At 46.9% G+C, this 27,143-nt stretch overlaps 1 protein-coding gene across 1 annotated transcript in view; it reads right to left on the bottom strand.

Annotated features, from left to right (window-relative positions):
* Positions 1-27,143, bottom strand: part of LOC147673144 (uncharacterized) — a 166,337-nt gene that overhangs the window by 15,840 nt on the left and 123,354 nt on the right. Inside the window, exon 10 of the mRNA XM_086946890.1 lies at positions 6,360-6,462. Within this exon, the coding sequence (XP_086803016.1) occupies positions 6,396-6,462 (67 nt within the window). The 3' untranslated portion in view covers positions 6,360-6,395. The remainder of the gene's footprint in view (positions 1-6,359; positions 6,463-27,143) is intronic.

Here is a 27,143-nt window from a genome sequence, read left to right as displayed (position 1 = left end):
CCTGTGGGTTCGGACACGTTCGGCACTCGCGCAGCTGCAGCTCCGGGGGACGGTTTGTGAGGGAGTCTGCCGTGTTTCCTCGTTTGATGCGGTATTAGAGCAAACACAGGCGGTAAGGTGCTGTGGAGAGGGGTCAGCGCTGAAGCGCGATTATATGGAGCTTGATCTAGGAATTGTTGCCCTGGTTGAACCCACTAGCGAGCAATACCGAGAGCAGCGCCAAGAGCGAGTTACAAGGCAGAGGCCAATTGAGAACCCCCCCCCCCCCAGCTGGTTCTGGTTCCGATTCTGATTTGGCTTCTATACCAGCTGCTGCACTGGTTACCAAAGGACTAAGTCGGAAGCAAGGCCAGCAGCTGGTTACATCCCTTTTCCCGCCTGGGAGACAAAGGAACAGATACCAGCTCAGATCACAGCAGGAGCTGAGAGCAGGCGGAGTGTTAGACCCTGTAGAAAGAGAGCTGGCTATGCCATTAACCCCCTGTAAGCGGAGGAAAAAGGCAGGTAGTATAAAAAGAGCTAAGGGGTCTAAAACTGTGCAATTGCCCCTTAAAAAAAATTCTCCTTCCCTTAAGACTTATTTTAAAATAATGGAGAAGGCTGCTGGTCTAGATATACAGTCAGAGACCAACCTTACTACACAGGTAACAGAGGCTCCCGTGCTCCCTTTAGAGAACCATTTTGTCCCCTTGGCGGGTCTGTCTGATGCTGGGAGTGGGATACAGCCGGAACGGACGGAGGTCGAGGTGGTGGTCGGAGGTACAGGTTTAGAGCCCCGGGCGACCAGTTAGTATTAAGTTCCTCTCCCCCTCTTTCTCCTCCTCCCTCTCATAGTTGTCAAGTCCTGGAAGCCTCATATGGGTCCCAGGTCCCTCTAATAATGGCAGTCGTCCCCCCGCCACAATGTGTGGTTATAACTCAGGGGAAGAATTTGGCTCAGGGTCAGGGTCTGGGTTTGGTTCAGGCACAGGGGGGTTGGAGGGAATCAGAGTTTGGATGGGGACAGGTTGGGTTCCCTTTTTCAGTCCTTAAGGGGGGACTTGATGACTAAATTTGAGATCTCGGAGGGTGATTACCACGACTGGTTTGATCTACTGGAGTCTAAATTAGACGACGTTATTACCCGGACTGGGAAACTGGAAGTGGAAGTTGTAGCCCTAACAAAATCAGTTCAAGGGAATTCAAAGGATATTGAAACTTTGAAAGTACAGAATAGATCTTTGGCTACAGACTTGGAGAGGCTGGAAACCCAAGCTCGAAGAAACAACCTGAGAATTCTAAAGATACCAGAGGGAGAGGAGCTGGACGACATTAAGGGATTTGTCTGTAATCTTTTAAGGGACGGGGTCCTAAAAGACCGTCCGGATATTGACTTGGAGGCTGAAATACAACGAGTGCATAGGGACCCCTTCAAGTTACATGAAGACAGGAAGGCGCCAAGGAAGATCTTGGTGAATTTTCAGTCCTTCAGTATCAAAGAGTTAATCTTGGGGAGATGTCTCTCTAAGTCTGACCTCCACTATCGGGCAATTCCATATCTTATTAGATCTGATATAGGAGGGAGAACAGCCCAGAGGCAGTGGGAGTTGGGCACCAGAATGCCAGAATTAAGATCGTTTGGAGCCCAAGTACAAATGAAGTTCCCCGCCCTTTAAAAGATTATGTGGAGGAATAAAATGTATAATTGTAGTCAGCCTGCGGATGTGGATGACCTCCTAGCTTTGATGAGACAGAAATGAAATGAAAAAAAAAACCAAAAAAAAAAAACCTCAGGTCAAGAAGGAAAATCAGATAGAGGGAGAGGGAGGCTTGGAATGAGGAAGGCATGAAATATTGGAGGTAGATTAGGGATATATAGGGACAGATAGGGACACATGGGGTCTACGTAAGCAATAGGAAAAATGGGGAAAAGAAAGGAGTAGTAAAAAAACAAAGAAACAAAAAAAAATATATAATAGAAATTTATTCACTTAAGCGCTATTTTTTCTTATAGTTGGTGCCATAATAAACATCCCGTTGATAAATGTAGCTGTAGTTTTTTTTAGCCAAAGGCAGTTCTCCTGGGGTCCTAAAGGCGGTTTCATCGTCAGGTATGTCGGGGGGTTCCTCAGGGGTGGGGAGGGGGAGGGGGGCCCTCATATGTAGAAAAAAGATTTCACAAGCTCAGGATGGGAGGAAAGGTAGAGTTTGGCTATGAGTAGGTCAATAAGTATTAAAACCCTCTCCTGGAATGTGAATGGTATGGGTGAAGGGAGAAAGCAATCTCAGGTCTGCGAATTTTTAAGAAACACAGATGCCCACCTTATGTTATTACAAGAAACACACCTTGAGCTGAACACATGTAAGGCTCTTTTTGAGAAACTGGGGTGGGTGCAGGAAATCGTGTGTTCCAGACAGAGGGGAGCAACTAGGGGGTTGCGATAATTGTCAGGGCAAATAGGGGGATAAGGCTGATAAGGTGTGAAACGGACCAGACAGGCAGATGGATTATGGCGGCCCTCTCCATTTACAGTATTCGCTATACTTGTGCAGTGTATTATGGCCCCAATGATGACAATCCTGGTTCTCTTTTGAAATTGGCTGCAGGTCTACTTGAGACCTCGGGTCCTGTGATCTTGGGGGGCGATTTTAATTTGGTTTTTGATTATACCTTGGATAGGACCTCTAAGGCGAAGTACCACGCTCCTACTAAATCACTTTCGGCCCTGGGATCTGTGATGAAAGATTTTAACTTGTTGGATGTTTGGAGAGCTAAATATGGCTCTACTAGGGGGTATACATTTTATAGTAAGAAATATAAACACTATTCGAGAATAGACTACTTCCTGGTGGATCAACATCTGCTTGCAGACATTACCTCCCTTTCCCATATTCTGGTGGGGATATCAGATCATGCTGTTGTCAAATTGTTTTTTTCATTAAGCTCCAGACTCTTAGATATCAGATGGACACTAGAGAGGACATTGCTTCTAGATGACCGGGTAAAAGCAGAAGTGAGAGAAAAAGCTATTTAATTTCTCACTATCAACATCGGCTCCTCCACTGTCCAGAGCGTGTGGGAATCCTATAAGGCTTTTCTACGAGGTGTGCCGAGCTCTTTAATGGCCCATAAGAAAAAGACTATTAAAAAAAAAAAAGCTTGATGATTTGAAAGCAATTATTGAAAAAGATTCCGAACTACAGGTGGCTATTGTTTCAGACAGAGAGAGGATTCCGGAATTGGAGAAGGAGCTCTTTGATCTACAACTCTCTCAAAGTCAGTGATGAAAAGATCATTACGGAAAAGTGGGAGACCAGTAAATTGAAAAATTTCGAGTATGGAGAAAAGTGTGGGGCCCTTCTCGCCTGGAAATCTAGAGAAGAAAGATCCAGGAATAATATCAAAGTCCTAACGCAAAGCGAGACAGGCATATCAATCATGGAGGATGGGGGGGATTAGGGAGGAAGCTAGGGGGTGTATGCAAGGCTTATATACGGAAGATAAGAGTTTCGGGATGGAAGAGGCCCAGACTTGGCTAAGTCAGAGAAATCTGCCCCAAATTTCAGAAACCGATAGGAGGTATTTGGAGAGTGAGATCTTGGAAGGGGAAGTAACAGATCAACTCAAGAAAATGAAGCGAGGTAAAGCTGCTGGCCCGGATTGGCTACCAAGTGAGGTTTATATTGATTATTCAGAGTCATTGGTACCCATGCTCACCAAACTTTTTAATCATCTACTGATTCACGGCCACAGAATCCCCCCCACATGGGCTGAAGCCACGATCACTCTCAACGCGAAGCCTAACTAAGACCCCAAAAAAATCGAATCCTACAGGCCCATCTCTCTCCTGAATTCAGATCTGAAGCTTTACTCAGGGATTTTGGCAACTAGACTTGCCAAAATTATAAAATCTATAATTCACCCGAACCAAAGAGGGTTTATCCGAGGGGAGGCAGCTGAATGAGCTAACTTTTCAGGTGATTGGAGCCATAGACTATGCAGAGGATAGAGGGCTGCCGCTAGCTTTAATTGCGATAGATGCGGCCAAAGCTTTTGACCAGGTAAGCTGGAAATACTTGTGGGCCACTATGGCTGAGTTTGGGCTCCCCCCAATCTTTATAGATGGCATTAAATCTTTGTATCAGAATCCACAAGCAAAAGTCCTGGTTAATGGTGGCCTGTCCGACTGGTTTAAAATCTCCTGCGGCACGAGGCAGGGCTGCCCCTTATCCCCCCTTCTGTTTGATATTTATATTGAACCTTTGGTTTGTTGTATCAAGGCGGATCATGTAATGCAACCTTTTAGAATAGCAGACCTAGAGTTTAAGGCCGCATTGTATGCAGATGACCTTCTCCTAAACACCTCCAAACATGTGGATGCCATACCTAGGTTATTTTATCTAGCCGAGGAATTTGGAAGGCTTTCGGGATATCAAATAAATAGGGAGAAGACAGAAATAATGGGGTGGAATAATAGTACGCCATTCAGGGTGCAAAACATAAAATGAGGTACTTGGGAATTTATTTGACTCAAGAACTAAAGAATATACAGAAAATTAGTTGGCAGATAGTAGTGAAAGAACATTAACAAGATGGGGTAGTCTACCATTAAATATATACGGACGAGTTAATCTCATTAAAATGTCTATACTCCCTAAACTAACGTTTCTTTATAACTCCATCCCTTTATCTTTCCCACAGAAAGAGATTATGAGCCTTCAAGGCAAGATTGGTTCCTTTATCTGGGCTTGTAAATCTCCCAGGATAGCCTGGAAAAAGTTAAGGAGGTGGTTAAAAATCGGGGGGTTGGCCCTACCAGACTTACTCATATATTGCTATGCCTTTCATCTTAAAAACTTTAGGTTATTGGCTAACAAATTGGACTCAACTTTGCAGGGCCGCTTATTCCAGGAATTGCTGTATGATCTACCACATGGCCAGGAGTTTTTTTAATTCAAATTCGGTGACCAGAAATTTTATAAAAAAGTCTGTCTTAAGATCCTGCAGACGGCACTTAGGAACTGGGTATATGTCCAGAGAGCTCTGGGAATTCCATATTACCACACTAATGCCCCAGTTTGGGACTCCCCGGGCACTCCGGAGTGCCTTCAGGACCAGTTGTCCCAGCCTTTAAAAGCAGCAGGTGTGAGGAGATGGTGGGGATCTCTGGGTCAACTCTGGTCTTATGGACTGGGACTCTTTAGTGTCACTGACAAATGGGTCTTTAACGAGATTCAAGTTTTCCAACTCTCCGCCTGGTGGTCAAGGCAGGCGTTGCAGCGGGAAAGGGATGCTGGGATCCTTGATTCCGTCTGCAGGGGAGGAGGGTAGAAACGAGAGGTCTCGTTTTGGTACAGGGCACTAACGGGGGTAACAGAAATGCTAAACTGTGAGCTGGCGAGTCTTTGGGGTAATGTGATATCAGATAGACCCGAAGATCTGGACAGATTCTTTCTCCATGTCCCAGAGTTTAATAAAACCAGCTAATTTGAGGAGAAATCATCTGTTCACGGTCTATCGGGTGTATTGGACCCCGGCTAAACTGTCCAGGGTTACACTGGAGAATTATTGTTGCCCCCGCTGTAAATTCCCGGCAGCTGATGATATACATATATTTCTAGAATGTCCAGAGATTCTTGAATACTGGAAGGCGATTGCAGATTTCCTGGGGAAGGTTTTAACAACCACTATTATATGCTCTCCGAGGTTAGTTTTCCACCTGGTTACAATATTAACAACTATTCCTCCCAATTTATATTCTATGTGATGGTTATAGCAAGGAGAGAGATTTGTAAAGAATGGAAATCAGTGGCCCCTCCCAGGTTCACGGACTGTTTACGAAATATTATGGAAGTCAGTAAGATGGACATAGCGTGCCGAGCAGAGAGCTCAGAGAATGTGTGGTCGAACTGGTGGCCTGGTCAAAGAGGTAACGGTCCTATGATTATGCCAGAGGTTTGTGTCGGTCCTGTCCTCCTTAGGTCCGAGGTATTCCATCAGAGGACAGGGGAGTTGGACAAGGAAACAGCCTACCTCTGGGTGACCCCTGATTGCCGCACTTTGAGTCCAGGGCGGTATCAAGTTTGACAGTGTGAAAGGCTTTAGGGGTTCCCATCTAGAGCATTTACTGGTGGCATATATGAGGACAAAATTTTTTTTTTAAATTTAAAAAACAAAAAGAAAATCACTGAACTGTCGCCCTGGTGTTTTTTGAAAGCTAGGATGCCCAACAATCAAAAAAGATGAAAAGAGTAAACTAACGGTTTGAAATTCCTTCTAGGACCAGGTATTGACGAACATAAAAATGGAAATAATATATGGCCACTGCAAACTATGAATCACAAAACCCTTTAGTTTATCAACAGGTGCTGTAACATACCCAATATATCGTGATGAATGGCTTTCCTTAATATCCTCACTTTTGAGCAGGATTCGATCGCCTGACAGTCACTATCAAGTTATCCATTCCGAAGGGTCGGGATCTGTGGAATTAAGGGAATGGTTATAATTTTTCCATGCAGTTTTAAAGATTTCTGTAGGTAAACCGCCCACAACGAAACATCATAATCAACAAGGAAGATGCGTATTCACCAAGCTGCAAATATTTCTCCGGGAAGCCTACAAATACCACCATGCTGGACACAGGTGTTACATTCGGTTTTAACCCTGGGAATTACATGTTCGAACACACAGCTGAAACAAAGGTACAGGAATAAGTCCATCATAGACAAAAGGGCTTCAGTCCAATTATGTGCATTAATTTGATTAAGAATTAGTGTGAGTTTTTGATCAGTCAAATGGAAAATGTAACTTGCTTAAAAAAGGAAAACAAGATTTACATTTTTCTTATGGAGTCACAATAGCCAGCCTATATTTTAATAGACTTTTTCATGAAGGAAAACACAAGAGCAATGTACTTACCAGTAACCCTAATTTTGAAGGTTGACAATCCTAGATCCAAATGCTGTGTATCATCTACCTAGTATTGGGCTCGGAATGGCAACTTGTTTACTGGAATAAAAAGTACCAAGGATCCACGCTGCAGTTTTAAGAGTGTCAAAGTGGGATTATTAATTTTGCTATTACCCATAAGTACTTTGCTAAAGTACCCAATTTAGCATAATTACATGTATAGTGTTGGTGCCTTATGTGCTGCAGAATTGGCAGCAGAATGCACAGAAAAAAACTAGCGATATGTGTCGGATTAGAGAGAAGCAGGTCTGTTATGTGATAATCTTTATTTAAGACAAATGTAATAGCAGGATGAATGTCCAGCCTTCGTCCACCCGCGCTCCTCTTCCAACTGACAAGCTCTTTTCCCTCAACATTCCCTCACTGTGGATACCTATACAGTCCACAACCAGAATGTAAGAACCCAACACATCCTTTCCCTTACATTACATAAAATAATTTCTATAAAACACAAGAAAATACAAGTTGTAATATAAAAATTGCAACAACAATACAACAATAAATAAATGGTATCCATAGATACACTCAATCACATTGCAATATGCATAATAGTAACCAAAACCCATATTATTGCAAAATAAAATCCTGCAATGTGTTTTGGAAGATTCCTTTTCCTAGTGGACACACACTGCTCCATGCATCCCTTCCTTGCTCCATCATACTCCTCAACCTCACTTCTTCCACACTTCCTACTCCCAACTGATGATGTTTTCCCTTTCAACATCATGGGCTATGGCAACCTTATCCTTGTTCCACCACTTGCCATCTTCCAATTTCACAACCCTCTTCTTCACCTCCACCTCCTTCTTAGGTGCTGAGAACTTGGGCTCGCCTTTACCACTTTAGACTTCCTTCCATGCACACCTGCATATCGGTCCTGAGTCTGTACTCTTTTCCTAACAACATCATCCATCTTGTGCTTGGAGATGGCAAATTCCACCATCTACTGTCTTGTCAATAACACAAAAGTGGATGCACAAGTTACTACTTGTGTAACAATATATCTGTAAGAGACATTAGTTAGTGATAGATTCCTTACCTTAGAATATCCCCAGGCGTCAGACTGGATCCGGAAATTTTTGCGTAGCAATACCCCTGCGCGCTGGTAGGCGTCGTCTGCGGCTCCGCGTCCGTCGTCGGCGTCGGGAGCGCCGGGATGACGTCATCGGAGTATATAGACGGCGCCCATGCGCGCTGACGTCAGTTCTGATAACACAGCTTTTCCGCGCCAGATACGCAGAGCCATGATAGAACTAACACTGGTGCCATTGAAACTAGGGCCCTGAAAGGGGATGACCTTAACCCTAAATATCGGTTCGCAGAACGGGGAGGATGGGAGGGCGGTAAGGAATCTATCACTAACTAATGTCTCTTACAGATATATCGTTACACAAGTAGTAACTTGTGCATCTGAAAGAGACACGTTAGTGATAGATTCCTTACCTTAGAATAGATACCCCAGCAATACCAACCCCGGTGGTGGGTCTGCGAACCAATATCACACCAGAAAGTCCTGGAGGACGGAACGGCCAAAGAAGCCATCCCTCCGGACTTGACTGTCCAGGCAGTAGTGTCTTGCGAACGTGTGCAGCGAGGCCCACGTGGCTGCCTGACAGATGTCCTGTAGGGGGACACCGCGGCCCAGGGCAGTTGTCGTTGCCGTGGCCCGAGTGGAGTGAGCCCGCAGTCCAGCCGGGGGCTCCTTCCTCGCCATGGAGTAGCATGCTTGGATGCACAAGATGATCCACCTGGAGATGGTCCTCTTGTGTACAGCCTTTCCCTTCTTCGCGCCCACGTAACCAACAAAGAGTTGGTCATCCACCCGGAATTGGCGAGTGCGGTCTAGGTAGTAGGAGAGCGCACGTTTTGGATCCAGACGGTGGAGCCTCTCCTCCTCTTTCGAGGGATGCGGAGGCGGAAAGAAGGTGGGCAAGGTGATGGACTGCCCGATGTGGAAGGCCGTGACAACCTTGGGCAGAAAGGAAGGTCGTGTACGCAACACCACCTTATCAGGATGAACAGACAGGAAAGGCGGAGAAGAAGAAAGAGCCTGGAGCTCACTCACCCTCCTGGCAGAGGTGATGGCAACCAGGAAGGCCGTCTTCAGCGTAAGGAGACGAAGAGGACAGTTATGAAGTGGCTCAAAGGGAGCACACATCAGATAGGTGAGAACAAGATTCAAGTCCCACTGGGGCATCACGAAGGGAACAGGAGGGAACATGTGCGTGATGCCCTTCAGAAATCTACTCACTATAGGGGACTTGAACAAAGAAGGCTGATCTGGTAGCCTCAAGAAGGCTGAAAGAGCAGAAAGGTACCCTTTAAGAGTGCCCAGAGCAGAGCCCTGCTGGGCAAGGGAAAGAAGAAAGAGCAGCACTTCCGAAAGGGGTGCAGAGAGGGGATCCACAGCCTTTGCTGCGCACCATGCCACAAATCTATTCCACCGGCAGGCGTATACCGACTTTGTGGAGGGACGCCTGGCTGCCAGAATGATGTCACAGACTTCGGGAGGCAAGTCAAATGGCCTCAACTGCCGCCGCTCAATCTCCAAGCTTGTAGGTGGAGACTGGACAGGTTCGGGTGCAGGACCGTCCCCTGCTGCTGCGACAGAAGGTCCTCCCGAAGAGGCAGACGAATCGGGGGATCGACTGACATGCTGAGTAGCTCGGGATACCAGTATCTTCGAGCCCAGTCCGGAGCCACAAGGATAACTTGGGCCCGGTCGTGCCTGATCTTCTTCAGCACTCTGGGCAGAAGTGGTATAGGCGGAAAGGCGTACAACAGGCCGCAGCTCCACTCGCGACGAAAAGCGTCTCCGAGCGAGTGCCGCCTTGGAAACTCCAACGCGCAGAACTGCTGACATTGCGCGTTCTCTTCTGTGGCGAATAGATCTAACCAAGGCTCTCCCCACTGTCGAAAGAGACCTTGCGCCACGTCCGAGTTCAGACGCCATTCGTGATCCATCATGCACCGGCGGCTGAGTTCGTCCGCCCTGGCATTCAGAGAACCTGCCAGGTGTTGAACCACCAGAGTCACGCCCTGATGTTCCAGCCACTGCCAGAGGCGCAGAGCCTCCTGGCAAAGGGTCCACGACCCCACACCGCCCTGTTTGTTGCAGTACCACATGGCGGTGGTGTTGTCGGTGAACACTTGCACCACGCTCCCCCTGACAGAGGGGAGGAATGCCTTCAGTGCAAGACGAATCGCCCGCAGCTCCAGAAGGTTGATGTGGAGCCGGGACTCCGCCGGAGACCAGAGGCCTCTGATCTCCGCCTCTCCCATGTGGCCTCCCCAGCCCTGGAGGGACGCGTCCGTCACAACTACGTGCTCCGGCTGGGGTAGAGAGAGGGGTCTGCCACTGACCCAGTCGCGGTCCGTGAGCCACCACTGCAGTTGCTTCGCAGTGCCCTCCGAGATCAGGACATGATCGGACAGGTTGCCCTGATGCTGGGCCCACTGAAACTTCAGGTCCCACTGCAGAGCCCGCATCCGCCACCTGGCGTGACGCACCAGAAGGATGCAGGAGGCCATCAGTCCCAGAAGCCGCAGCGTCAACCTGACCGAGACCCGGGATAACGGCCCGAAGATAGGAATCAGAGCCTGAATATCCCGAACCCGCTGCTCGGGTGGGTAAACCCGAAACTGCGCCGAGTCGAGAACCGCTCCGATGAAGAGGAGCTTCTGAGAGGGACACAGGTGTGACTTCGGCACATTGATGGAGAACCCCAGCAAGTGCAGGAGGTCGGCCGTAGTCTGGAGGTGGCTGACGACTGTCTGGGGCGAGCCCGCCTTCAACAACCAGTCGTCGAGGTAGGGGAAGACTGATACCCCTTGCCTGCGCAGATGGGCTGCGACCACCGCCATCACCTTCGTGAACACCCGTGGGGCGCTGGTAAGGCCGAAGGGGAGCACGGTAAACTGAAAGTGCTCTTGGCCTACCGTGAACCGCAGGTAACGCCGGTGGGCCGGCAGGACGGGGATGTGTAAATAGGCGTCCTGCAAGTCCAATGCTACCATCCAGTCTCCCGGGTCCAGGGCAGCCAGGACCTGAGCCAAAGTGAGCATCTTGAACTTCTCCGTCCGGAGGAAGCCGTTGACGTTCCGCAGATCCAAGATAGGGCGTAGGCCCCCTTTGCCCTTCTTGGGTACCAGAAAGTAGTGGGAATAACAGCCACGTCCTACTTCTGGCCCAGGAACGCGCTCGATGGCCCTCTTGGCCAAGAGGGCCGAAACCTCCTCTTGCAGAAGTTGCAAGTGATCCCCCGACACACGGTGGTATTGAGGTGGCATGGATGGAGGGGAAGACTCGAAGGGGAGGGAGAAACCCCTTCGGACAATTTGCAGCACCCACCTGTCCGAAGTGACTGTATGCCAGTGGGAGAGGTGATGGCGAACCCTGCCTCCCACAGGCGTCACATGGGCCTGAAAGCTCGGACTAGGAAGGTTTTGAGGCGGGGGCTGCTGAGGGAGGTGTGGACTGGCCTCGCCGCTGGCCCCGACCACCGCCACGGCGGTTCCCACGGCCGCCACCGCGTTGCTGAACATTCTGCGGCGCGTGGCTGACGGTCCGTGGTGGGGCGCCCCTTCCGTGGCCACGAAAGGAGCGAAAGGCACCCGATTGCTGGCGTGGGGCCGCAAGGCCCAAGGACTTGGCCGTGGCCCTGGAGTCCTTAAAACGTTCCAGCGCATGGTCTGCCTTGTCGCCGAAGAGGCGACGGCCATCAAACGGCATGTCCAGGAGAGTGGCCTGGACATCGGCCGAGAAATTGGCGGACCTCAACCAGGCGTGGCGTCGAACCGCCACCGTCGTTGCCATCGCCCTGCCCAGTGAGTCCGTGGTATCCAGCCCACACCGGATGGAAAAGCGTGCCGCATCTCGGCCGTCCGCAAGGGTTTGGCTGAGTTTAGCCCTGACCTCCTCAGGGCATTGTGGCAGCACCTCCGCAACCGTGTCCCACAGAGTGTGGGTGTAGCGGCCCAAGAGACAGTTGGTGTTCACTGACCGGAGCCCTAGGCTCACAGACGAGAAGACCTTCTTCCCGAACTGCTCATATCTCTTGGATTCCCTGTCGGGCGGGGCCGACGGGAATGCGGTCTGGGAGTTGGAGGCCTGGATGACCAGGCTCTCGGGGGTGGGGTGGGTGGACAAAAAGCAAGGGTCGCCCGGTGCCGGGCGGTAGCGTCTGGCCACGTTCCTATCCACAGGGGGACCTGTGGCGGGCTTGGACCAAGCGCCCAGCAGAACGTCACACAAGGCCTCATTAAACGGCAGAAGGGGCTCCGCGGAGCCGGACTGCTGTTTGAGTACCTCAGTGAGGAGATTAGTCCTCACGGCCGCGACGGGTAGCTCAAGGTTTAGGGCCCTAGCTGCCTTCGTCAACACTACACTGTAAGCAGAACCCGCCTCCGAAGCCACAGTCGGGGGCGACGTAAATCCAGTGTCTGGCGAGGTGTCAATACCACTGGCCTCCCCAAGCTCATATGTCCAGTCCTGATGAGACTGGCAATCACGTGCCAGAGGGTCCTCGGACCCCTCCCATTGCTCCTCGTCACCCGGCTCCTGGAGACCAGGATGAACAGCCAGGGCCTCCTCGTGGAGATAGAACTCTCCGAAGGCCGACGGAATCGGCGCCCAGCGGCGCCCCTCCGACACCTGAGCAGGACCGTAGGAAGCATTGGGGGCGGCAACCACATCGGCTGCCGGGGACGACACCTGAAGGGACGGCGCCGGCGAGGTCGTAGGGTCGACCGGCGGGGTCCCGGATCCGGAGCCGGATCCAGCGAGGTCGTGCGGCGCCGGGACCGAAGTCGCCAGCGGCGCCGGGGCCGAAGCACCCGACGTCGTCGGGGCCGAAGCGCCCGACCCGGAAGGACCTCCAGACGGAGCCGATCGGCCCGAAGGCGCCACGGGAACCGACTGAGGAGGGAGGGCCCTCATGGCCATGAGGTACCTCTCGACCTCCTCCTGCGACGCGCCGTGCCCAGGGACCCGAAGGTGTGGGGCAGGCGGCGACGCTTGCGACTCCCGCGGAGCCGCGTGGGCGGTGTCGCCCGAATCCCCGGTCGCATCGAGCGAGCGACGGGGCGGGTCGGAGGACCGATGGTGTCGCTCCGACCTCTCATGCCTCTTACCTGAGGACTTGGAACCAGACGATCGGTGTCCACTCCCGGAACGTCGATGACTCCGACCTCGCGACCTGTCCCTCGACCTCCCGTGGGACCGGGACCGGGACCTGGAGCGGCGCGGGGCCGACTGCCTCAGCTCGAGACGCTTGCGGGACCGCTCCCGCCTAGCCTTCGACGTCAGGGCCCGGCAGTCGGAGCAGGTTCGATCGTCGTGGTCGAGGCCTAAGCACTTCAGGCACCGGCGATGGGGGTCCGTGACCGACATGAGTCGGCCGCACTTCGAGCAAGGCTTGAACCCGGGCATCCCTGGCACCGATAGTCGAGAATCGACTAACTAGAGGATCAAAAAAGTTTTCAGTCAAAAAGTGACTGGGGGTAGAGCTTCTTCCGGATCTGCGCTAGCTGGCGCGGAAAAAAGAAGAACTGACGTCAGCGCGCATGGGCGCCGTCTATATACTCCGATGACGTCATCCCGGCGCTCCCGACGCCGACGACGGACGCGGAGCCGCAGACGACGCCTACCAGCGCGCAGGGGTATTGCTACGCAAAAATTTCCGGATCCAGTCTGACGCCTGGGGATATTCTAAGGTAAGGAATCTATCACTAACGTGTCTCTTTCAGATGTATGACGTTACAACACATACTTTTACAACGCCTACCTTTACAACGCATTTTTTACACCGCAACATCCATTACAACGCATACCATTACAACGCATACCATTACAACAAAGTCTTTGAAACTACCTTTACAACGCATTCCACTACAACGCATGCTACATTTACAACGCATACCATTACAACGCATAACATTACATTGCATGTAAGGTAAGTATTGGATAGTGTAGGGGTAAAAATTACTATTCTAACTCCAGGGGGTGCAACAGTAGGGTAAGTGTTGGATAGTGTAGGGGTAAAAATTACTATTTTAACTCCAGGGGGTGCAACAGTAGGGTAAGTGTTGGATAGTGTAAGGGTACTATATGTTGTAATGCTATGCGTTGTAATGGTAAGCGTTGTAATGACTGCGTTGTAATGGCATGCGTTGTAGTGGTGTGCGTTGTAGTGTCATGCGTTGTAATGGTTCGTTGTAAATGCATGTGTTGTAATGGATGTTGCGTTGTAATGGTAGTGCGTTGTAAAAGTTGCGTTGTAAAGGTTGTTTCCCCACAAAAGGTGACACCCCTTGTCCGCATTAGTAGTAGTGCAAACGGCCCACAATAACTTCCTTAATTCTATCCTACAGTTCACCCGTTGACTCTTGCTAACTGTACATCATCTGCCCAACGACTATAAAAATTCACTACAACAATTCCGTACTCCAACACGCCACCAGACAAAATGATAGGACTAATTTTATCGATAGCAAGTTTGCCCCAATCCTAATTTGGCATTTCTATTGCCTTCACAGGATAAGGAATGGTGACTTGCAACCTGTCACTAATAACACAATTAACCAGTGGAGGCTCCTCCACATGGGCGAAGGGGAGGCTCGCCACATGGGCAGAGGAGCGTCGCCTCACTGCTTTCTCACAGTGCGATAAGCAGAAACATAAAATAGGATAAATACCATTTTATGTTTCTGCTTCTCTCACTGCGAGAAAGCAGAATAAGGGTTTGGTTGTGGGCGAGCGGGTGGGCAGGTTGGGACGAAGTGGCTAGACCAATGTTGGGGGCGCTGACTTTTTGGTTGGCCCAAGGGCCGACCAAACCAGTCATGCACACGCTTCCATTTTCTCCATGTAGGCTGCATGGAGAAAATGGCCACCCGATCACGCCAATCACAATGCTATTGCAGCATTGTGATTGGCTTAGGGGAGGAGAGGGAGTCTGCCTGCTTCTGCTTCCTGTCAACAGAGAGGAGACACGATGTGGGACCAGAGGCGAAGTAAGTTTTAATTTTCAAATTAAATGAACACACCCCCCTCCCCGTGCGACCCCCCCGCCCCACCTGCGAGTCATGCCGGCTGCGACTGCAATTAATACAATCGCTCACATATCACTCCACATTACTGTCCAAACCAGACCACCAAAAATTCTCAGGAATCCTTCTCTTCACTGCCTGTATCCTATGTGCCCCTCATGAGCCAAAACCATAATTCTGTTTCTCATACCCTCAGGCACTACCAGAACATTCAACCAGAACAAAAGTCCATTCACTACAGACAACTCTCCAAAACATGCTTGAATACTTCACGTCTTCCCATCCGATTTCAAACCTTGAAGGACATACTCTCTTGCCTCCTTGAATTGCTTATCCAAATCGCATGCAGAAACCCATCCACTCTCTGATACGGCACCATCACAATGATGCTCAACAGCACACACCAGATCCACATCCACCTCAATGTCATCCAAGATCTCAACATCCGCGTTCTGATCACATCATGGAAGGCGAGACAGGCAATCTGCCAACACGATCTTTGCTCTAGGTACATATTCCACCCGATAATCATATTTTTGAAGCCTATACTGCCATGTGACAATTTTATTAGTAGTACGTTATATACCTTTGGTATTAAAGAATTGCACCAGGGGTTTGTAAACGACTCGCACAGAAAATTGTGTGCCCCATAAATACATTTTAAAATGAATGATGCCCCACCAACACGCTAAAGTCTTACTCTAAATTACAGAATGAGATGATTCTGCTCCCCTCAAGCTCCTAGAGGCAAAAGCAACCACTTATCTCTGCCATTTCTTTGTTGCATGAGGACGGCACCTAACCCCTTCTGGCTGGCATCTGTCATGATTATGCTTTCATCACAAGTTTCGAATGATTTCAAGGGTATGGCATGCATAACTTTCTCTTTAATCAAATCGAACTCTTGACTGCATTCCACACGCCATACAAACCTCATATTCTTCTTCAGCAGATTCCTCATCTTGTACATTTTTTTCTGAGAATCTGGATATGAACCTTGTGTAAAATTCAATCAAATGAAAAAAGGATTGCAACTGATCCTTATTTTTTGGAGGTTGAAAATTATAACTTGTTTTAACTAAATTGGACTTTGGTTCCACTCCACTGGCAACTTGTATCCCAAATAATCAATGACCGAGCAACACCCCCTTTTCTTTCAAGATAGACACACCCTCCGATCATGTTGATCTTGATCCTTGCCAAATACTAGAACATCGTCCTGGAACACAACAACTCCTTCTCGGCCCTTAAATCCATTTTCTGCTACCTCTGAAATACGGCAGAGGCCGACACCAACCCAAAAGGCATGTGTTAGCACTGAAATAGGCCTTCCGGAGTTATAAATGTTGTCAGATGTATGGGAGTTGGATGCAGATTAAGTTAATGATATGCCAAAGACATATCAAGCAAACTAAAAATGTTGCCCCCCTTCTTGTTGGACAGCTTCTCTGTGATGTTGGGGAGGGACTGACTATCAATCTAAATTTGATCATTGAGATTGCATAAGTCCACGCACATACAAATTGATCCATTAGCTTTGTGCTACAATAGGATCAACCCAGTTCGAAAATTCAATCGGTTCAATGACTCCTTGCTCACATAATTTATGTAATTACTTTTTTAAGTCAGTGCACAAGGCTAAAAGCACCCTTCTAACCTTATGAGCCGAGACACAGGTTGTGCATCATCCACTACTCTTATTTTGTGCTTGAAACTCTTAAATATACCAACATTTTCTTGGAATACTTCAATATAGTCCTCTTCCCAAACATTTTTCTCACTTACTGAAAAAACAGGAAAATATTCACTCATTAGAACAACTTGAGTCGGGTTGTTAGGATCCAAATGTACCCGTAAACTCTTCTGATCATGCCAACCTTGTAACACGCATCATCTTCAGTTGCATACACCACTCCGCTTGTGATACTGTTTTGGAACCTGAATTCCACCTCAAATTTCCCACAATTATCTATAGCCTTGCCTCCATAACCAAAGGGGCACATTTTAGAATCCCACAATTCAATTCCATCAAAAACTCACATTGTGAAAGGAAATACAGAGAGCACCATAACCTTTACATCAATACCATTGATGTTTAGAGTGCAGAAGCGTCTTTTTAACATGTTCACAGGAACCCCTCCCCACACAATCTCGTTATTTTCGTTCATAAACACATCCTTGACCATTAATGCCTCTCCTTTGTCACTCGTCTAAACCTCATCCTCACCCACCTTACATGCAGCCACACCATGCATTTTACTGTTGCATTCTGCCTGAGGATCTACAAACCATGGCAAAATACCCCTTCTGCATGCACATATCACACAAACGCTCCTTGGCAGGATGCATACTTGAATTACTTAAATGAGATGTGCTACCACATCTATAACACTAACTGTTTTAATGAAAACTAACTGGTGGACTTGTCAGATGCTTTACCCATCTATTCCTTGACTTTTCCTTTCTTGTATTAACTCTTCACAGCCAAAACATCCTGAGATTGGGTCTTCTCATCTGCTAGTCATTTTATCCATAAACGAAATTGTGCTTTCTATCCTATTTGTTATCGCAACTGCCTTTTCAAACATTAGATCGGGGTTCGACAACAAGGCTTCTTGAACCTTTTTATTATTTGTTTTCTCAACTAGTTGATCCCTGATCATATCCTCCTCGAAATCCTTGTATGTGCACAAGACCACCAGGATTCTCAGAGCTCCCACATAAATAGCAGCTAATACACCTGAAATTGGAGCTCTTCTGTAAAACTTGTGTCTTTGCATTATGACATTTTTACATGCTTTAAACCTTATAACCAGGGATTTTATAGCTGTTGCATATTGATCAATGGCACCACCACCCTCACCCTAATCATCAATTGTCATGACCACCTCTGTGGGAATATGTTTTAGTATCTTCCAATCTTCAGAACTGAAAACAGTGACGAAGGATGGCAAATTTCTTTTGGTGGGTGAATGAGTCACCTTTTAAGGTATCAAAATATGCCTCAAAGGCTTCCTTCCATTGTTCCCGATCCATCTCTGGGGTCGCTGGACTCGGAGAAAAACCTGGGGTGGTACCAAGGAGTGCTGCATATTGATAAAGCAAAAAAGTGCACGAATACCCTGGCAGTGCTGCAAGAAAATACAACGTGAAAGTACACAGTAAGTAGCCGAGTGCGACTTGATGCAGATTGCTAAAAGCAGAGAAACCAGGTGTGCCTGTCAATTTGTGTACAGGCTCTCTCACCGATAGAGGACTGTCACAGAGTCAGCTTGAAATGAGCAAAGTAATTTTAGAGCATGGTGTGCCTGTCACTGTATGTGCAGGCTCCGTATGTACAGCTAGCATGATAACTGTGCAGCCGCTGATGAAAAGCGTTGAACTTTGAAGGCTAAAGAATAAAAAGCTTTGAAGGCTAAAGAATAAAAGGCTTTGAAGGCAAAGAATGAAACTACTCCAAAGATGGCCACGACGCATACTTCTTTATATCATCTGGCACATGATCTGACAGAGGTCCATCAAACACATGGAAAAATCGAATTGCTAATTATACATTCTCCCTACAGCTACGTGCGTGCGCTGGCGAAATTCCTTGAATGCACGGCACAACCTCTAGCAGCTCTCTCGCAGCTCAGGGACTCGAGCGCTAATGAATAGGGCACACAGGGAGGCAAATCCTTGGAAATTGACAAAATCTGAGTTGAGAAGTACCTTAATATAGCTTGGGCCGCTATATTTTAGACAAATGCGTCATGCAATATAGCAACGTCAACGGCACACTAAGGGCTCACGCAGGCAGAAGATGATCAGTGCTGGAAGCATGACTGGTGGGTAATAGTTCGTCCTGCTGAGACTACAAATCGTCGCTACTACAGAGAAGCAGGTCTGTCAGCAGATTATCTTGCAACTGACAAGCTCTTTCCCCTCAACATTCCCTTGCCATGGATACCTATACATTCCACAACTAGAATGTAAGAACCCAACACAGATGAGCAAGTTTGAAGGATCAGCTACTGTTCCAGTATGGGGAAAAACCCATTTTCAAAAAGAGGTTTAGTGTGCCACACTTACACGCAGTGGACAGTTCAGCATGCATGCCTCGTGTTTATACCAACAGTCATTGTAAATGTAAATGTATGTGTCTTGTAAAGCGCACTGCTGCCCTGAGGAGTCGTGGCACGGTAGACCGCTGGGGAACCCGTCGTGGCTATCCCTGTGAGATGGTCCCTACTGGGTATCTCCAAGGTGAAACCAGGCATCCCCGGCGAATGTGGGGGGCCGTTGTAGAGATGAGGCCAGCTAATGCCCAGAGTTGCCGAGTGTGATCCCTGGTTAGAGTAGGCACAGAGGCGAGAATTATAGAGTCCGCTGACCCTGGTCCACGACCCTGCCGTGTTGGGAATTGAACCCTGGTCCTGGGCCGTTCTCTGCTTCCGGGTCTGCCGCCTCTAACCAGTGAGCCACACCACTCCATTGTGACAAAATCCACAGCAATTCAAGAGCAGCATTCTAGATGGAGGGCAGAAAATGCTGAAGAGGGGTATGGCAATACAGCTGGTCACTAGACAACAACATGTAAACATCTCTGCTATAACCACACTGACAGTTCAGCTGCTGACTATTCGATAATCACAACTGTAAAGTTTTTCAACAAATGAAGGTGCAGCATGTTCTACTTGAAGATCTGATCCACGCGTTGGAAACCAACCAATGGGAGATAACGTTGTTTTTGTATTTTGATGCTGTAGAAAATCTTAGAACTGTTTTGGCATTTTTTAAAGCGAGGAGGAACTTTAGAGTAACAAATGAGAAATGATAATAAAATGCAAGCACAGTGGTAAACCTAGTTGTTAAAATTAGGTCCAGATCGCTTTAGGTATGTGCTGCTATAAAAAGAAGTCACCAGAAAAGCAAACTATGTCTGTATCACAGGAAACAACTTTGGCACGGTTCCAGACTACAGATACAAAGACAGTGTCGGGTTCCGATACACTTTTAAAGAGAAGTAAATGTTTGGGCAATACAAAAAGCCACCAATGAAAACGAATCCTCCTAAACAGAGTTGGCAAAGACATCTGATCTTTGCTAAGGGAGCAGGTGATGCACAAGGACAGCCCGCCTATCACTGCCTACCATTCAAAATCTGAAAACACTATTTCTATTCCAAAGACGACTAGGTCGACACCCTGGAAATGACAATGCCTGGGAAACCACAGAGGTGTGGTATTAAGTGCTACATAAAAAACACACATCATTAGCCTGAATGAAATTGACTAAGGTTTTTAAAAATAACAAAAAAGGGAAAGCATTGTTCCTGAAAACAGCTATTTAAAGGAATCAAAGTTAGAAGACAGAAAGAAAGCCTGTAGGACAACACACTAAGAGTTGAAGCCACAAGTAACTTCAGGTACTCTGAATTGGATACGCACTGTCCTGTTCAGAAGTTTCGTTTTGCTTTGCTTTCCATGCTAGGGAGCAGTAAAATATTTTTCAGGTAAATCAGCAGGAAGAAACCAAATATTGATCACGGCACAATCCTCATAATTTCAGGGCACTCCAAGATGGATGACTTCGATAGGGCAGTATTAAGTCCAAAAGGCTTGTTATGGTAATAGACTAAAAACCGGTTGCTAGACATCACCCCAAAGAAAAAGTCTTCAAATGCATTTTCTTGTTTATTTATTTATTTAAATATATGTATATAGCTCACTGGGACCCAAAGGTATTTCGACAAAAGTAGCACAACTTCACCTACATATAGCAGAGTAATAGTAGAGAACAGACACCCTAGAACCGGAGGGAATGGAGCAATTAGCTGGCCAATTTATCTAGGAGCCAGAGAGCAAATGTTGAAAATCATTCAAGAAATTGTTGGAACAATCAGGCATTGAGACGTTTCCTGACATTAGAATGGGCTGAAGCTTTTCTTGTGTTAAGGAGAAACGTACTCCTTGCCGAGATAGCAGCACCTGTGAAAGACTGCTTGTGGGCTTGCTGTAATTTTGAATTTGTGGACCTGGAGATAGAGATTCTGCTTCTGAGGGCTCTCCAGTCAATGTAAATGGTGAGCGTTGTAGCAGATTGTTATGGTGAATGTCTTTTTGAGCAGAGCAGTAGAACTTGAACTGTATCATTTCATCCAGTCTTTAAACAGAGCTAAAGAAGATCAGTGTCAATTGCAGCCAGAGACATGGCTGTAAAGCTGCAAATCACCTGCATATGGTTGACATGATAAAGGGAAGTCTGCAATGAGATCAGAGATGGATCAGGTACTTTATATACAGCAGAGGACCGGGATGATGCCTGCACTGTGGCAGAACGCAGTAGAAAGCAACCTGCCTAGAGATTAAGGAACAGAGTTTTAACACACTGCGATACACCTTCTATGACGGTAATGCACTACTTGAGGGGGTGCTAGAGGGCGCGCTGCGGAATGGCTGCACGCTAGTGCCGCTCTGCTGGTCGGGGACACAATTGTGCAGAAAAAATGCCACGTTTGGTGATTTTCGACGTGAAATAAGCACAGAATAAAGCATCGAAACGGCTGCACAACAAGATACTGGTGTTGGATACACAAAATATCGAGCCATCGCAGGGAAATCAACTCGGAAGGTGAAATCCCCCGGACTCTTTAGCTTAAACAAAATGGCGGTGATGACGCTGTGGAATAGGCGAAAACAAAACCAGATTGCACCTACTGTATATGCACGATACCGGAGACTAACTGGAAGTTTCCTTGCTCTGCTGAATGCCCACTTGGGATTGACCCCTTCATCTCTGCCCTGCTGAAGAGCCGATATAACCATATGTGATAGCGGAGAATGGCAACAGTGAATGGCGGCAGAACGCGATACTTGATCTAATGCTGTATCACGTCTGGTGAAATTGCATCGCACCATCGGAATACACCGTAGTGGGAATTGAATACCATTTTTGGCCGCAGCACCCTGACAACGCCCGCACAGTTCAGGCAAGTGATATACACATACCCTTTGGCGAACCGCAACGCTTCGTACGGCCGGCTCTCATGGTGCGCACTACAGCTATTGAGGATACTACGCTGATGAATGCGGACAACAGACTGGCACATATACAGACCTGCAATTGCATATAAAAACTACCCACACTACACTTGCCAAGTAACGCACAGCTCAATATACGCTACGGGACTGCGCTCCAGCAGCTTCTCAAATGGGACATCGCCATTGACACAATTCAGCAGTGAAATTGGAGAAATATACCCACTCACTATTGCTCGATCTAAATATACGGCAACACCCTTTTTTTTTAATAACCTGAACATTGACAAATAGGTAGCTGCTTCTTGACACCTAATCAATGTATACTACGCACTCCGCATGAACTATTAAGTGATCCTCACACTAAAAAGGCGACACAGCGAACTATACATCTCTATCGCTCTATAGGAAGTGATTACTGAGTGTCGCGGGCTGCGAACCTGGAATTAACTGGCTCATCTTCGACACGCAGAGCAAAAACTCACTGATGGTGCCATAGGGGGTGTGTGAACTAGCTAGTGAAACAAAGACTATACCAGTTGCTCCCGAATTGGCCTCGTGATATAATAGCATATAGCAAGGCGGCAGAGTAAGACATCTACAACTCATGAAGAGTTGTCACTTCCAGGCCCCCCGAAGAATTACTTGTGGCATGGGTAAACGGACAAACAGCAACCAAGTCTCTACTTTGACACTCGTCGCATGTCTAAAGTAACAATGGCGCACTCGGACACTGAATTGGACACGGAACAAGCAAAAACATCCGATATGGAAGCTGCCCTGCATGCCATACAACTGAGCCTACAAGCCATGAATGGTAAACTCGGCTCACTTACACAGAGAGTAGACAACATGGCTGCCAAGCTCGACAAGCAGGGTGAAAGGCTGAATGCTGCAGAAATGCGAATATCATCGGTTGAAGACGAATCCAGAATGACAACGCGCAAATGCAGAGATGGAAAAAATCCTGGAAGTCATCAAACATAAAAATGAAGACTTAGAAGCGAGATCTCGACGAAATAATGTGTGGATTATGTGGATTCCAGAGAGCACCAACACGGGGAGGTTAGAAACGTATGTGGAGGATATGCTGTGAAACATCTTTGAAGCAGAAAACTTTTCCCACGTGCTTATCATTGAATGGGCCCACCGAGCACGTGCACCCGCGCCACCACCGGGAGCCTCACCGAGGAAATAATGTATCTTTTTATACCGATATTATGTGGCAGTGCAAACAACACGTAAAGACTTAAATTCTGCTAAAATGAAGCTGAGAGATATGGCATTAAATATGCAATGTTATACCCAGCAAGACTGCGTATAATCTAAGATGGATGGGCGAAAATATTACCAACGCCAAAGGCGGCCCAGGACTTCATCAAAAAGACTCTCTTCAGACGAAGAACACAGGGCAATGGAAACTCTGACCCGGAATCAGACTGAGAAAGCTAAGACCGGTGGTAATGTATATGGAGAGCTCAATAACCAAGGATGCACTATATATGTTTGCATAAAGCTATACCTAGATTTGTAATTTTGCAATATGGTAAATGCATAACTTAAGTATAGACTATCGGGTGCACGAAAAATGAGAATATTACTGTAACTTTATATTACCCGATATAAACTGTTATATGCTGGTAAACTTACAAAATGGTGACGAGCAAATACATATTGGATGTGTGCCTATGCAGACGATCAGGTTTCATAATGTGATATGATTGAAAGATATCATCAAATAAAGTATGTGGTGAACAGTGTATTAAGATTCTATGCTGGTAAGTGTCAATGGGACCCTGGTTTAGACCTTCACAAAAATGCTTATTATTCACGAATGTTGATGCAACTGTTTATAAGGGTGCATCTTTGGCATGATTGGGATGCTGAAGTGGGCGGGGGGTTTACGGGTAAGTTCATTGTTTTTGACAGGCCAACACAGAGTACACTACAAAAATCCATGTCATGAATAGGTTTCCGTGTGCAACCATGGGAATGATGTTCATTGCACATTGTGTATATATGAGGAGAAGGTATTTCATAATCATCCAGATATTTTGTGTTCGAATATTGAGGCTAGATTAAAAACGTCACAAATTCAATTATTATCCTGGAATGTTAGAGGTCTAAATAACCCCCCACAAAACGGCAGGTATGCACCTATTTGGATAGACACCGCATTGATATAGCGCTGTTGCAGGAATCCCACCTTGCAAAAACAACCAAATGTCCACTGGGCGGTAAGTGGGCTGAGACAGCGATAACGTCTTCGTATTCCAACTACTCTAGAGGAGTCATTATACTGCTCAAGAAGACTGTACAATTCCTCATAGATCATACCATTACGGATGACCTGGGCAGATATATTAGAATTACAGGGCATATTCTGGGGCATCATATGGGACTGGTTAATATATATGGACCAAACATAGAAGATCCCAAGTTTTTCCTGAACATATGGCGGAAACTACGGGACCTCCCTGAAATGGAATTGCTGTGGGGTGGCAACCTAAATGTATCCTTAAATGAAGATCTAGATGGATCAGGGGTAACTAAAGAACCGCACAAGCAGGCAGTAAAGGTAGTAAAAGATAGTATGATAGATTTTAAAATGTTGGATATTTGGCGACTGCGACATCCGCATCACATGGAAGCCACACACCAATCTACAGTACACAATAGCAGGGGGCCGCATCAACTACTGGCTGGCGACTGAGGGGGTTGTCACATGCACAAACAACACCTGCCGAAAACGCTGTCTGACCACAAACCTGTTCTACTAGCCATAGAACCCACTCCATTATGTACCACCACCATACAACTGGCGATTTAATGCTAAAGCGCTATTAGACTCTTCCTATAACACCACCATTAGACAGGCTATTGAGGAATATTTACAACTGAACCAGCCCTTAGATGATGATCCTAACCTTCTACAGGAAGCCTTTAAGACAACCATACGTGGAGTATATTAGCACAAACGCTGGCCTTTTAAAAGACATTCGTCAGCAGCTCACCCAACGTGAAACCAAAATTAGGGCCCGAGAGCAAGAATATGAATGCATGCAAAACATGCCTCTACTAGGTGACATCAGAAATGGGATATCTGAATATCAAGATTTTGCTGTAGATGAACTCAAATACATTTCAAGGAAATACATTGCTAGAACGTATGGGGAAGGGGGTAGACCAGGGAGTATATTAGCACATAAAATATGTAGTGGCCGCACCACCCAGGCCGTACTAAAAATAAAAGATTTTCACAACACCTTGCATTATGACACAGAAGGCATACTGAACGCTTTCATGGTTACATACGGAGAGTTGTATGCTTCATGTTTCACTCCTAATTTACAAAAAATATTAACATATCTAGATGATACTGCAATAGCGTGGCTATCAAATGCCAAAAGGGAGAATCTATCGCAGGGTGTCACCATTGAAGAAATTACAGAAGTGAATAAGACGCTGCCCAATTGTAGAGCCCCTGGTCCAGACGGCTTTACTAATGAATTTTATAAAGAATACATTGACCTGCTAGCCCCTCATCTTCTAGAAATGTATGGAGACGCACACGACAAACAGATACTGCTGCCTACATTAAGAGAGGCTATGATTATAGCTCTTTTGAAGCCTGACAAAGACCCAGAAAACTGTGAATCCTACTGGCCATTATCATTCATTAACATGGACACAAAAATATTAGCTAAACTAATTGCCAAATGGCTACAACCACTGATGACTAATATTATATTGCCGGATCTGTCAGGATTCATACCTCATCGCTCTACAGCCCATAATATTCGTACCCTCTTTGCATTGTTACATCAGTTAAACCCAAAGTTGCAAGCGGCCGCTGTCTTACTAGACGCAGCTAAAGCATTCCACTTAGATGAAAGGACGTATCTTTTCACACGATTACAAAAAATAGGACTGCCCCAATCCTCCTCCAATGGATTAAAATACTTTATACAGCACCAGTAGCGAGAATACAAGTGAATAAATATGTATCAGATACGATACAGATTTCATGTGGCATACAACAGGGATGCCCCCTGTCGCCACTTCTATTCGCAATCGCGCTAGAACCACTGGCGAGCGAAAAAAGGGAATGTCAGCAGAGTACGGCCCTACATTTCCGTCAACACCCTTTAAATATATTGCTTGTGTGTTTGCTATGCGCCATATGTTTGTTGCTTGTGCAGCAATCCTTTTCCCCGATGCATCAATAATTTTTGATTCTTTGTCAGGCAGGGGCGTGTCACCAGAAGTTTGGGAGTTGGCTCTTTTACGTGCATTTGACACTACCAAAGAGTCTAGTGGCAGATGTCCCTTAATATAGACCGGATCAGCTGGTGCTGGTCTATACTTTTTTTTTATTCTGGGATTTAGCACCCTACATCTTACTGGATCTTTAAAAATGTCTGGAGCATGTTTAATAACTCCTTTGATCATAGGTAATATTTGTGTAGACCTTTGTGACTGCTCAAATGTGTCTAGTAAGAAATCCTCCTCAATGGCATCAGAGTGCATTGACACTCCATGGTAAAGGGCAGCTCTGTTTAATAGATGATTAAACCCAATACTATCTTCTGTAGGGGAAGGTTTCGATGGGTAATACTGAGGCTCAGGGATGTCTGGTGCATTGTTTGGTGTATATCGGGATATTGGGGGTTGACATCCTCATCTAAAGGGTATGTTACGTCATTGCCCCCACCTAAATCATACTCCTCGTCAGTGTGGTGTGATGATGCAGGAGATTGAACAGGAGAAGTTATAGGTTCAATGTAGGAACGGACAGGAGAGGAAGAAGGTGAAGGAGAGGAAGGGTGCATTGGAGAATTTGCACAATCCTTCTTTTTGGCAGGAACCACAGGTGGAATTGGTGTGTCTGCTGGTCTTTTGTTATAGGGAATTGCTTCTGGTCTTTTCTTATATGGAGTTGCTTCCAAATGTTCAGTTTTTGGATTAATATAGACTTTTTTCTGTTTAGGATCTGGTCTAAACAGTTCTTGTTCTGTAATCTTCGGCGTCGAGTTTTTCAGTGCCGTTAGAGGTTGCTTAGTGTTCTTTGCCTTAGGAGGAGTGATTGAGTCCTGTGGCAATTGTTTCGGTGCCGAAGGTGG

Source organism: Lissotriton vulgaris, chromosome 12 (assembly GCF_964263255.1).
Source record: "Lissotriton vulgaris chromosome 12, aLisVul1.2, whole genome shotgun sequence".
In the NCBI taxonomy this organism is placed as follows: Eukaryota; Metazoa; Chordata; class Amphibia; order Caudata; family Salamandridae; genus Lissotriton; species Lissotriton vulgaris.
This window is presented reverse-complemented; position numbering and strand designations above follow the sequence as displayed.